At 44.2% G+C, this 14,539-nt stretch overlaps 1 protein-coding gene across 1 annotated transcript in view; it reads right to left on the reverse strand.

The window, feature by feature from the left end:
- The window catches only part of LOC309564224 (alpha-2-macroglobulin-like protein 1), a 368,264-nt gene that overhangs the window by 250,600 nt on the left and 103,125 nt on the right, over positions 1-14,539 (reverse strand). The window contains exon 16 of the mRNA XM_082268851.1: positions 6,694-6,852. Coding sequence (XP_082124977.1) covers positions 6,694-6,852 — 159 coding nt within the window. The remainder of the gene's footprint in view (positions 1-6,693; positions 6,853-14,539) is intronic.

Genomic DNA, 14,539 nt, shown 5'->3' on the forward strand with positions numbered 1-14,539 from the left:
GGCTCTCCTCACTTCCTGCTCCGTTTACAGTTGCAGAGCAGCTCCATGCCACTTCACAGAAAGCCTGCTGAAAACATTTTCACTACCTAAGGGGCTCATGGAGGTGTGGTGGAGGTGTTTACCATCTGCACTTAAGTTTTGAAATACTGAAGAGGATTTCATCACACATATTTGGGACTATTACGTTTATATATTGTGATGGTATGCGAGGTGAGATAGTAGATAATCGCTTTATTTCACCTCGCATACGTTCTGTAGTGAGAGACTGAACTGGAATCTGGCCCGGGTTTTTCCAGCCTCCGTGACAGGCTAGGTTCCGGTCCAGAAATTGAGAGTTACCATGCTCAGGTGAACTTTAAATCAACAGGAAAAGAGGACAGAAATGCTATGGCCTGAGACTCAGAAGGGGATCTGAGAGAGGAGCTCTGTTTGGACTTTAAAAGGTTTGCTTTGCAATGTGTTTTGTCGGTGATGGGGACCACTGTATAGTGAGGAAAATTCCTGTATAGTTTAGCGCCGGACGGCAAGGATTTATTTTACTGTTTTGTTGTTTGTTTCATATTGGCAAACCTCTGCTGAATAAAGCTGACAACCCACCAGACTTTTAAGAAACTACCTGCATGCTGACCTTATTTTGCTGGAAAAGGTGATCCCTGTGAGCTAATCTCCCACACGTGGTGGACTCAGCGGGCAGTTTCTAAAGATGGAGGAAATGTTAAAGGCCCTGGTACAGGCCAATGCAGCCCAGCAGGAGATGAACCGCCAAATCGCAGAGGCCGCTAGAGCACAACAGGAGGTTGCTGCAGCACAACAGGCAGCCCAGCAGGAGATGAACCGACAGTTTGCAGAGGCTCTGCTGGAGTTGAAAAAAGCATTTGCATCTCCTGTGCCACCTGAACCAAAATTGGTACGTGCCTCGTACCACCTGCAAAAGATGACACCGGCCGATGATGTGGAAGCATACCTGGTGACTTTTGAGAGGGTCTCTGTCCGTGAAGGTTGGCCGAATGAACAGTGGGCGGGTCTGTTAGCCCCATTTCTGACAGGAGAACCGCAAAAAGCGTATTTTGACCTGGACCCAGATAAGGCCCAGGACTATGAGACTCTGAAAATGGAGATACTCGCGTGCTTGGGTGTCACCATGGCAGTCCGGGCCCAGCGCGTGCATCAGTGGACCTACTCCAGCAGCAAGCCGCCCCGTTCTCAAATGTTTGACCTGGTCCACCTCACCAAAAAGTGGTGGCAACCAGAGACCTTGACGGGCCCCCAGATCGTGGAGCGTGTGGTAATGGATCAGTACCTGCGCGCGCGCGCGCCCTGCTGCTCTGAGGAAGTGGGTCGGACAGGGGGACCCCAAAACTGCAACCCAATTGGTGGACCTAGTGGAGAGGTACAGTGCTACTGAGGACTTGGCGAACCCGTCCAGGGTTCAAGTGCATGGGGAAACTAGATAAGACTGTTTTTACAGCTAATGAGACTGTTGGTCCTAGGCCTGGAGACTGGCCAAAGAAGCCAGGAAGGTCTTTGGGACCGCTAAGAGGACTGGGGATAGAGCACATACAGTGTTTCCGCTGCCATGCATTTGGGCATATTGCTGCAAACTGTCCTATAAATGATGAACCTATGCAATGCGATTTTGCTTATAGGAAAAGGCGCATATCTTTGTTTGCGCAGGTCGCATATACTGCGTCATGTCAGAGTCGCATTGAAAAGCAAATGTGTGTTATTGCAGTGGATGGAAAGCCGCTTACAGCCCTGCTAGACTCTGGAAGTGTAGTGACCCTAGTCAGAAGTGATTGTGTAAATCCCACAAAATTACACCCCAGCACTATCGGGGTCATTTTCACCCATGGAGACACTCGGGACTACCAGACAGCAGTGGTTGAGGTTGATACCCCTTGGGGCAGTGTGACCCATTCAGTGGGGGTGGTGCCTTCGTTACTTCATGAAGCTTTAGTGGGGAGGGATTTCCCCCATTTTTGGAGGTTGTGGGAGAACAAGGGGAGGCTGGCGGAGAGAGCTCCCCCTGCTCCGGAAGCACAGGTACTCTCACCAGACCCTTTTTACCAAAGTGAAGGAAACCCTGTTGGGCGAATCGAGGGAGCTGGAGATCCTCTTCCTTTCCCTGTCATGGCTGGGGAGCCGGAGGACCTGGAAGCTAGCTCCCAGCCGGAGGGTAACGAACAGGAGGACATTTCTGGACCTGACAATGAGAGTAGCCAGAATGTGGTACCCGACTTAGAAGTCAGGAGAGAGGATTTCTGTACCGAGCAATTACGAGATGTCACCCTCCTTAGAGCCAGAGAAAACGCTAAGATGGTGGATGGGGAGCCAGTAGATCCTCACTGGGGGGTGTCTTTTCCCTACATGGCCATTAAAAACAATTTACTGTATCAGGTGGTAAAACGTGGAGAGGATGAGGTTGAACAGCTGCTGGTTCCCAAACCCTAGACCTGGCCCATGGTCATGTAATGGGGGGACATCTCGGTATCGAAAAGACCAGGGAGAAAATCACCCAGAGATTTTTCTGGCCCGGGAATCCGGCCCGGGTTTTTCCAGCCTCCGTGACAGGCTAGGTTCCGGTCCAGAGATTGTGAGTTACCATGCTCAGGTGAACTTTAAATCAACAGGAAAAGAGGACAGAAATGCTATGGCCTGAGACTCAGAAGGGGATCTGAGAGAGGAGCTCTGTTTGACTTTAAAAGTGTGGTTTGCTTTGCAATTTGTTTTGTCGGTGATGGGGACCAGCCCCACCATGTATAGTGAGGAAAATTCCTGTATAGTTTAGCGCCGGACGGCAAGGATTTATTTTACTGTTTTGTTGTTTGTTTCATATTGGCAAACCTCTGCTGAATAAAGCTGGCAACCCACCAGACTTTTAAGAAACTACCTGCATGCTGACCTTATTTTGCTGGAAAAGATGATCCCTGTGAGCTAATCTCCCACGATATATATATGTGAAGTGGCCAAGATATTACACCATTTGGGACTATTGCACATGTGCAGTGCTAATCTTGTATTTGGTGTTATTTTTGGTCTTACATAGGTGCTCATGGAGAGTAGCTCTTAGGCGCTGTTAGTGTATACGTGGGACCTTTCAGTTTTGTATACACACCCTGTCTTATAAATCAATTACTATCTTGAACTTAAACAAGTCACAGCTACTTTCCAGTTATAGCATTCTCAAAAAAAACACCAATTAAATCTCAAAGAAACCCAATAAGTGTTAGTAGTATAGACGAAATTATGATCTAGATCTGAAATGAGTGACCCCTCAAGACAGCACAATGAGTCTATATATTACTGAATATCTTCAGTGACAGGGTAAAGTCGCAGAGAATCCTGTGTGTGGATCAAAACACACCTCTTATCTCCTACACCACTAAGGCACCAATCATGGACAAGATGGCAACTCACCAGAGCTCATGCCCATTCACTCACATGGATAAGGTAATCGGGCAAGTATGATGATCTCCACAAAAGGCTTGGATCCCAATGACTGTTTCCAGTAAGATGATAGCACCTTGGGATATCTTCTGATACAGCACACACTTCTTCTATGTCTCTCCTCAATCCAATTGATGGCCTCTGTCATGGCTCACCATCCTTGTGGCTTCCTCAAATGGTGACAATACAGTGCATGCATCCTTATCAGCAGCCATTGGTGTGAGTAAAAAAAATTCCCCAGCCTGAGCCTGTCTTTGTGCCATACTGACACAGGTACCCATTGATGGCCCTCTTCTGCATGTGCAGCCGCTGCAGCATTGCCAAAGTTGAGTTCCACCTGGTGGGGTGGGCGAGCACTGGCTGTGGATGAAATGGCTACATACTCTTCTGGTCTGCTTTAGCAGATCTTTTAACCTTGGGTACCTATTTAAGGCACACCACCATTCCTGGCTCCAGCTGGCATAACATGAACCACCTCTGGGCCTGCCCCAGCAGAGCTGCAAGAATCTTTGCTCTGGTGTGGCTCCTGTCCCCTAGACAGACCAGCTGAAGCACTGAATTGCATCTTTTAGCCTGACTCATTGAATAGCCCCTTAATTGCTTAGGGGGTACTTGTGATTCATAGAATAATTCAGCCAGAGGAAGTCATGGAGGAGGAGGGAGTGGAGCTGACAAATCTCGCATCATCACCACTAGCTGCATGATGACGCAGCGGCACAAAAAGCTGCAACACTGAACCCTGTCCTGCATCCCTCAGGGTTGCAAGCAGAGTTACCCAGTCTGCTATGAACAAATTATATTATCCCTGACCACTCTTGCTGGCCCACGAGTCAGCAGTAACGTGGACCTTGCAGCTGACTGCTTTGCCCAACAATGCCAGAACATTGCCTTCCATGTGATGGTAGAGAGCTGGAATGGAATTCATTGAATAGAAAAAGTGACTGGGAACCTGCTATTGGGGTGCAGCACATTCTGCAAATTCACAGAAGGGGGCAGAATCCACCAGACAGAAAGGCAAGAGTTTTAAAGCCAGCAACTTTAACAAGCTTGAATTGGTCATATGGGTGGCAGTGACTGTATTTTTTTTTTCCGCTGCAGCAGATGGGGCAGAAAAAGTTTGCCTGCTATAAGCTACAGCTGGTGGTATGCTACTGGCAGACATGCTGCAAAGGACCTGGGACACCCTGCGCTATTCTATTATCCCTGTCAGTAGAGGCTGCTAAGGGATCATGAGGTATAGCGGGTGTAGACCGGAAAGGTAAGAAGTGTGGAGGAGCAGAAGTGCTTCCCTTTTGAGTGGCTTTCAGGTGCTCTTACCAACAGGCCGATTGGTGGGAGGTTAAATGCCTTTTCAAGCATGTGTTTTTGCCACACTTGATGTGCTTGAAGCAAAGTTTGCAATTTGAAATAGTGCGATCAGCTGCATATGTGCTAAAAGGGGCCCAAACAGCTGAGCAATGGGAAGTAGACCAGGAGATAACAACTCCACAATCTGGTGGAATAGGGTGGCTGCTCTCTGCTTTTCCAAAATGACTAGCTCTTTGGGGTTGTACCTCACCCTCACTTTCCTCCTCTGTTCTATCCAGTACCCAAGTCACGTCAGTGACCTCATCATCATTATCCTCTCCCTCCTCGTTATCACTGGAGACAACTTGGCAATAAGCTGCGGCTGGGGGAACATGACTGCCCATTTGTTGTTTACCAGTGTTCTACACTCTTTGTAGGCTCATCTTCCTACCTGGCTCAACCTCAGAACCAACATCTGAATCAAGTAATTGGCTGTGCATTGTCAAGGAGCAAGTGGCTGATGCTGTGTTCAAATAACTCAGCGGACTCTTCCATGCCTGATGCTGGGGCTACGGCAGGAGTAGATGTGGACAAGGAGCCATAATAAGCCACTCTGGCAGCTGCAGTGGACTGTGCACTAGTCTCTGCTTGGGTGAATTGAGTAGGAGGATGATGAGGATGGTTTAGTAAGCCAGTCCCCCACCTCCTCTCTATGCTGTGGCTGGACAGCACGAGTAACAGCACTAAACAGTGGAAATGATGCCCTGCTTGAGGACGGACCATCTCCCTCGTTGCCTGTAGACACATACTGTACAATGTATACTGTACACTGCTGGTCCCCTAATGTTTGCCTCTCCTTGTTGGCCTCCCAGACATGATGGGGGGCACTTATTAACAAAATGTAATAAAGATGTGGAAATGTGTACGTGGATGCACTTTAATCAATGGAAAATGGTGTTTGGTGCACTTTAACTTGAGTACTCACTACACAGACACACTCCACTGACACACTACAATATACTGCAGTAAAACTGCACTGATGCACTGCAATATACTGTGATAAGTGTGCACTAATACACTGAAATATACTGCACTGAAATATACTGCACTGAAATATACTGCGTTAAACGTGCACTTACGCACTGAAATATTGCGTTAAACGTGCAATAATGCACTGAAATGTACTGCATTAAATGTGCAGTAATGCACTGAAATATTGTGCAGGAAACCTGCCCTGACAAAATGAATGGTCACACTATACTCACACTGCACTATCACTAGATTCACACTAAACTGATATTCTACAGTGACAATGGACACACTATAGCACACTAACTCACTAGTAGCACTGAACAGAGCCCTGTTCTATCTCTCTCCACGGCAATATCATAGTGTAAGTGGCCGCCATGGGGAGAATATTTTTATAGTATGGGGTGGGACTAAGAGCAATGAGCCATGATTGGGCACAGTCATCATTACTTTCTCCAATCATGGCTCTGACAGTGCTCTGTGCCCTGATTGGGCAAAGCTTTCATTGCTTCAGCCTATTAGTGCTTCCAATGCAATGTGCGGCGGTGCAGTACATTGTGGCCATTCGGCGGGCTGAACAAGCAGTCCAACGCTCTGACAGATCAGGTGTTCGTTGAACAGGCAAACAGCTGATATTCGGGCCGAACTCATGCTTAGGCGAACCGTTCACCCAACTCCATTGTCCATGATAGGAGATCCCTTACCTTCTAATCCAGTGGCAACTGTCCATGGTAGAAAGCTGGGAGAGAAACTGAGCTTTAACACAGCTGCAATCATACACATTACTGATGACATTGTATTCTACCAAGAGTACCACAAAAAAAAATAAAAAATAAAAACACCTTTAAAGCCCAGCTGCATATTTATGTGCTTTCTTTGATGTAGTGTAACAGATTTAAACTTAATCTGGGAAATACTATGATAGCATACCTTTAATAGGCTGTATACATCAACATAATGCTTAATAATGTCTGGATATAAGAAACGCTTGGCTCTCATGTGGAAGTGGTCTCTAAAATGACAGTCTTCAAAATCCTGGATTCGATGGTCATAGTCATCAGAATCGTAGTAAGGAAACAGATTGTAAATCTGGAAAAAATGAGAATTAGAAGAGGTAATTAGAAATAAATAATGTACAGACTGTATAAAGACTGTGGCATATTTGAGCAGTGTATTGTGTTATGTTACTCTAAAGTCGGATCACCAGCCTTTGTAAAAGCAAAACTGTCTTTATTTTTAAAAGAGGGAAAATGAATCAGCTTCTTTCAAAAAACAAAACCGTTCATTGCTCTAATACACAAAACAAAACTTCACCTAACTGGTAGTATTAAATTGTTCCTTAAGATGGATTTGAATTCCCCATCTGCTCTGAGGGTTCAAAGGGGAATGAAAAGGCAATGAAAAAGCAAAGCAACTCCCCAGGTGGACACAACAGGAGGACAGCAGTGCCAGGACAGGAAAAACCGGGATCCACCCCATCATCTAGTAGATCCTAATAAGGGTAATTCAGGTATGTATAGGTTAAAGTTACACTGAACGAAGGGTGCCTTCACTTACGCACCATAAGCCATAGGTATTAAAATATAACTTTTATCATTTCTATAAAACATTGTCTGGACTGTATACATGGAATGTATACATGAACAAAAAGGGGAGGTGGGTTTATTGGTTGGCCAATAGTGTACTGGTGATTTAGTACACATAATAGTAAATAACAAAGCCAAAAGAGAAAATTAGTAATGAGAAAAGAGAAGACAATTATAGTAAACCCCCTTCCATTGAGGGATGTTAAGTTCCGGACCCACCCGCGAAAAGTGAAAATCCGCAAAATAGAAAAACCCTATTAAAATACACTGTAGGCATGTTTTTTTTTACGGTCACTGTACGTGTAAAAGCATTTTGAGGTCTTTAAACACACTTTTAAAACAATAGAAACTCATTTAAACGCATAAAAGATACAGAGAGACAGAGCAAGAGCTATGGAAAACACAAAAATATTTAATTTTTAATGATTTATATAGTAAAATAACATTACAGAAAAAACGCAATATACCGGGACCGCAAAAACTGAACCGCAATGGAGCGGGGGTTTACTGTACTCTCTCCTATGGAGTCTCAGATTGTGCCTATCTAGACAAGATGGTCTATAATGTAGGCTCTATCTCTCTGGCTCATGTCTATAAAGATCGTAAATATCTTTTCTTGTAGCAAAGCTATCCACTGTAGCTAGTATCTGTATGTTCACTGCTCACAAGGCTTGGTGGCTGTCTGGCATTAGGAGTAGGGATGATCGAACTTTTGACAAGTTCGGTTCAACCAGAACACCCAAACTTTTGGGAAGTCCGGATTCCAGAACCCCATTGAAATCAATGGGACCCGAACTTTGGTAATCAAAAAACACCATTTTGAAGCCCTAAAACCCAATAAATGCCCCTAAAAAGTGCCTAGGGTTCTGGGTCATGCCCCAGGGACTATTAATCACACAAAAAAAAAGTTCTTAAAAATTGTCGTTTTTGATAGAGAGCCAATTATTGATAAAATTATTGAAAAAAAAAATGAGATTTCTTTGGATTTAGTGTCTGGGGGGCAGTGTTAATTTTGGCAGCAAATTTCAATTTAGTTTTAGGGTCCTTTCACACGGCCGCTCTGCTGCTTTCCGTGTGTCCGCAAATCATCCTATTTTTTTGCGGATGATTTGCGGACATCAATGTAAGTGAATGGCACTGCGGATGTCAGCGGAATACCATCCGCTGACACCCGATTTTCCTCCTGTCAGTTCTGTTCCGTTTTTACGAACGGAACAGAACCCTATTTTTCCTTCCATGTAAAAAACGGAAAGGAAGGAAAATCGGATGTCAGCGGTGTCATCCGCTGACATCCGCAGTGCCATAGACATACATTATGTCCGCATATCATCCGCAAACGGATGGGATGATATGCGGGCACACGGAGCGGATGACAGAAATGTCATCCGCTCCGTGGAAAAAAAAAAAAAAAAGTCCCGCAGCGGACCTTTCACACGGAGCGACCGTGTGAAAGGAGCCTAAGTCTTAGTCTTAGGACTAAAATGGCATTTAAGTTTTAGTCCCATTTTAGTCTTCTGCAAGTGTTTTAGTTTTAGTCGTATTTAGTCGACTAAAACTCCAGTACATTATATTCGACTAAAACATCCTACATTTTAGTCGACTAAAACTCATTTTAGTCATTTATAATCGAATGGGTGTAGTTCAATTGTAATTTGTAATGCATTATTTAAGCATTTCTCTACAATTTACAAACTCATTATATACTACTGCTGGTCCTGGAGTGAAAAATCGAATATGTTATTATTTTGTAACGCTCATGCGTTTTTGTTAGTGGATGGATTTGCAGCTGCAGAATTGTCACACTCAGTAGTCGTGTAGAGATTCTGTTGAACAAACATATCCAACTCTCAGGACTTCATCACTGTGCACAGCCTGTTTATGCAATATACATACACTCAATCTGATGTTAATGGAGGGATAGTATATATGAGAGTATATAGGTGAGAGACAGGCTATAGTATGGTGAGCACCTAGGAGTAGTATTAGGAGAGTGTTTAGGTGATGGTAGTAAGCAGATAGGTTCTAATGTCAAGTATAGTGCAGATGGTAGGGGACAGCAGATGGAGTATACAAGACAGAGTAACCTAGTGCAAGGATAGTTGATGGTAGTCCCAAGAGCTAACAGTCTATGCAGATGATAGGAAATAGCTTAGATAGAGATAGTCCTGGTATATGCAGTAGATGACAGTAGAAGTGCAGGTTAGTAAGGAATCCCCTGTGGGGTACTTATCACTAGATAGGTAGTAGTAACAAAGTTCAGTAGTGAGAGGTGATCCAGTAGCGAGATACGGATCGGCAGCGAGGTTCCGGTTCAGTTCAGGCAAAGGGAATAGCCAGCAGCTCCAGCTTCGCAAGAGAAGGTGCGGTGAACATGCGGTTTGAACGAGCAATGAGTGAGAGAAAGCCGGCGATTGAAACAGCCATGTCATTGCCCTTAAAGGTGTATGCGTCCCATTTGGATAGCAAGATGGGATGCAATATTAAGAGAGAAATGTGGAAATAAGGGTACCAGAGGTACCAGAACATTACAGTACCCCCCCCCCCCCTTAAGGCCGGCTCTGGAAGGCCTCTAGAACTGTTTTTTCCGGGTATTTCGAGTGGAAATTGCGAATCAGTCTAGGGGCATGTATATCGGAGGTATCCAGCCAGGTGTCATCTTGGGGCCCATAGTTCTTCCATCGTACTAGATATTGGAGTCTTCTTCTATGTATACGGGAATCCAGAATCTCCTTTATCTCAAATTCTTCTCCACCTTCAACTTGTACAGGAGGTGGAGGTGATATGGTAGGATTTATTCCTTGGTTAGGAACATGGGGCTTTAGTAGCGACACATGGAAGATGGGATGTATCTTGAGGTCTGTTGGTAATGTGAGTTGTACTGCAGCTTTTCCAATAAGCTTCTTTATTGGGAAAGGTCCCAAGAATAGAGGTCCAAGTTTTTTACTAGGGATCTTTAATCTCAGATTTTTTGTAGAAAGCCAGACAAGATCCCCAATGGCATATTGGGGAGAGGGTTTCCTACGGAGGTCGTAGTACCTCTTTTGTTGGCTATGAGCATGTGAGATGGTATTGTTGAGTAATCCCAGGGAATCCTTTATCTGGGCAAGATAATCAGATGCCACTGGATTACTTGATGGCAAAATACGTGGTGGAAGGAGTGTGGGATGAAACCCATAATTTAAGTAGAATGGACTTTGTTTAGTAGTGCTGTGGGTCGCGTTGTTATAGGCGAATTCCGCCAGTGGGAGGAGATCCACCCAATCGTCCTGTAGATATGAAGTATAGCAACGTAGATATTGCTCAATGCACTGGTTAACTCTCTCTGTCTGTCCGTTGGTCTGAGGGTGGTAAGGAGAAGTAAGTTTACGCTCTATTCGTAGTATCTGACATAGAGCTAGCCAAAACTTTGAGATGAATTGTGAACCACGGTCAGACAGCAGTGTTTTTGGAATACCATGTAACTTAAAGACATGTTTCACAAGTAATTCCGCTGTTTGTTTGGATGAAGGTAGTCTTCGGATAGGAGTGAAATGTGCCATCTTGGTCAGATGGTCCACTGACACTAAGATGGTGTTGAATCCTTTGGAAGGTGGTAGTTCCACTATGAAGTCTAAGGATACCACTTCCCACGGAACCTGGGGTATTGGTAAACTACAAAGTAGACCCGATGGTTTTGTATTGTCAATTTTAGACCTTGCACAGATATCGCAAGATGAAACGAACTTTTTTACGGTTGTCTTCATGTCTGGCCACCAAAACTGCCTAGTAAGTAGATTGAAAGTTTTAGTCATACCCATATGTCCTGCCATAGGTACATCATGCGACAATTCCAAGATCTTGGTTCGCATAGTAGGGGGTATGTATAATTTATCGTTGTAGTAAAGGAAGCCTTCTGCGTCAGCATTTAGTTGTGGTGGAGGTGAATCCAGTCCTATGCTGTGCAAAATCTCCTCCTTCAGGGAACGAACGACGCCGACAATACGTTCATGTGGTATTATAGGAACTGAGGGAACCTCGGTGCAATCATTCTCGGCTAATTGTGAAAGCGCATCCGCTTTTTTATTTTTGTCTGCAGGTGTGTAGGTTACTAAAAAATTAAATCTCAAAAAGAATAACGACCACCGTACCTGCCGGTGGGAAAGAGTTCTATTAGTCCGAAGGTATTGAAGGTTTTTGTGATCAGTATATATAAGGATTGGCAATTGAGTACCCTCAAGTAGATGTCGCCAATTTTCTAGTGCCAGTTTTATGGCTAGCAACTCTTTCTCACCTACTGGGTAATTCACCTCGGGGCTGCTTAATGACTTTGAGAAGAAAGCAACTGGGTGAAGAGGTGAGGTGTTTGTTGGTCGTTGTGAGAGAACTGCTCCTACTGCCATATTTGACGCATCTACCTCCAAGATGTATTGAAGGGATGGGTCTGGATGGCGTAGTATGGGAGCAGAAGTAAAGCTTGATTTCAACAGACAGAAAGCTCCATTTGCTTCTTCTGACCATTTGAATGATTTTTTTTTGTGCTTGTGAGTTGTGTGAGAGGTCTCACAATCGCAGAGAAGTTCTTAATAAACTTCCTATAGTAGTTAGAGAATCCGAGGAACCTGTAATGCTTTGCGAGTGGTTGGCACAGGCCAATCCAGAATGCAGGATATTTTGCTCATGTCCATTTTGATTCCATTTTTAGATATAATGTATCCTAAGAATAGTACTTCCTCTTTATGGATTAAACATTTTTTTGATTTAACATATAAGTTATGTGCAAGTAGTCTTGACAACACAAGTCTTACATGTTTTATGTGCTCAGATAAGGAATGAGAATAAATAAGTATATCGTCCAAATATACTACAACACAAACATCAAGCAAGTCTCTGAATATCTCATTTATAAAACGTTGGAAGGCTGCGGGAGCATTACACAACCCAAATGGCATCACGAGGTACTCAAACAGTCCGTATCTGGTTCTGAATGCTGTCTTCCATTCATCCCCCTCACAGATTCGAATTAAATTGTATGCCCCTTTTAAGTCCAATTTTGAAAAGTAGGAAGCTCCGCGCACCTGTTCGATAAGTTCAGGAATAAGAGGTAAAGGATAACGATCCTTTATTGTAATGGTATTTAATTGTCTGAAATCAATGATAGGCCTAAGACTAGAATCCTTATTGCGGACAAAGAAGAGTCCAGCAGCAGTGGAGGAAGTAGAAGGTCGGATGAATCCTTTTGCCAAGTTTTCATCCAGATATTCCTTGAGATGAGAGAGTTCATCTTGTGAAAGAGGATAGACGTGACCGAAAGGCAACTTACTATTAGGGAGTAGATCGATACAACAATCATAGTCCCTATGGGGAGGCAACACTTGAGCGTTTTTCTCAAGGAAAACCTCCGATAAATCCTGATAACATTTTGGTATAATGTCAACCGACACCACAGATAGGATCCTACCATATGGGGGGAGATTACACGTAGTTTCGCAATAGTGAGAAGAGAAGGCTAGCATTCTTGTTTTCCAATCGATGATTAGTTGATGTATGTGTAACCAAGGAAGTCCCAAAATAATGGGAAAATGTGGTGAGGTTAATACATCAAAGGTGGTGGTCTCCACATGAGACTTGTCAGCAGTTACAAGGAGTGCCTGTGTCTGATTGGTGATGGGAACGGAGGATAAAGGGGTACCGTTAATAAAACTAACAGAGACCGGTTTGGGTTTTGGAACAGTAGGTATTTTATTTAAGGAGACAAAACAAGTATCAATGTAGTTTCCACAAGATCCAGTGTCGATCATAGCCTTGGTGGTGATCCTAGTTTGGTCCCACTGCAATGTCAATTGAACAAAAAGATAAGGATTAGAAAAGGAAGTTGTTAGTCCCCCTAGCAAGACATTTGAACACTCACCCTCTTTTTTGCGGACAAGGGGACAGCCGCTTATCAAATGATCCGAGGATGCGCAGTAAATGCAGAGATGTTCGGTTTTCCTCCTGGCACGTTCAGAAAGGGTCAAAGGTGGGCGTATCATTCCTACCTCCATAGGAGTAGGGTCAACAGGCGACATCCGAGAAGGACTGGAAAATGGTAAGCCCATCTTCTCAGCCTTTCTTTCTCGCAGTCGTCTGTCAATATTGATACTGGTCTGCATCAGGCCACCCAAAGTGCCAGGTAAATCCGCTCGGGCGAGCTCGTCTTTAACGGCCTCTGATAGGCCGAGTCTGAACTGCGTTCGCAAAGATGTGTCGTTCCACCCTGAATCAGGGGACCATCTTTTGAAATTTGCCACGAAATCTTCAACAGGTCTCCTTCCTTGTTTTAAAGCCCTCAATTGGGTATCAGCAGTACTCTGCCTATTGGGGTCTTCATATAAACTAGCGAGTTGCGCTAGGAATAAAGAATAGGAGTTAAGGAGTTGGTCGTCTTTTTCAAAGAGAGCGTCTACCCAGGCCCGGGGTTCACCCGTCAGATAGGAGATAATGGTACAGACTTTAATTTGGTCAGTGGTGTAGGTCAGAGGTTTTAACAAGAAAAGCAATCGACATGCGTTTCTAAATTCACGAAATTTACTCCGATCACCAGTAAACACTAGAGGAGGGTTTATCTTAGGCTCACGGGGCTGAGCAACAGAAAGCTGCGTGAGACGGCCAACCTGCTGTCTTAAAGCCTGATTTTCGTTTTTTACCTCTGTAAGAGCAAGGATCAATGCGTCTACTTGCTGTTTTAATTGTAGTACCTGAGTGGGTAATTCTGCTGAATCCATAATTTTTTTAAGGCTCGTTCAATCTGTAACGCTCATGCGTTTTTGTTAGTGGATGGATTTGCAGCTGCAGAATTGTCACACTCAGTAGTCGTGTAGAGATTCTGTTGAACAAACATATCCAACTCTCAGGACTTCATCACTGTGCACAGCCTGTTTATGCAATATACATACACTCAATCTGATGTTAATGGAGGGATAGTATATATGAGAGTATATAGGTGAGAGACAGGCTATAGTATGGTGAGCACCTAGGAGTAGTATTAGGAGAGTGTTTAGGTGATGGTAGTAAGCAGATAGGTTCTAATGTCAAGTATAGTGCAGATGGTAGGGGACAGCAGATGGAGTATACAAGACAGAGTAACCTAGTGCAAGGATAGTTGATGGTAGTCCCAAGAGCTAACAGTCTATGCAGATGATAGGAAATAGCTTAGATAGAGATAGTCCTGGTAT

This window comes from Pelophylax lessonae (assembly GCF_965119305.1).
Source record: "Pelophylax lessonae genome assembly, chromosome: 9".
NCBI lineage: Eukaryota > Metazoa > Chordata > Amphibia > Anura > Ranidae > Pelophylax > Pelophylax lessonae.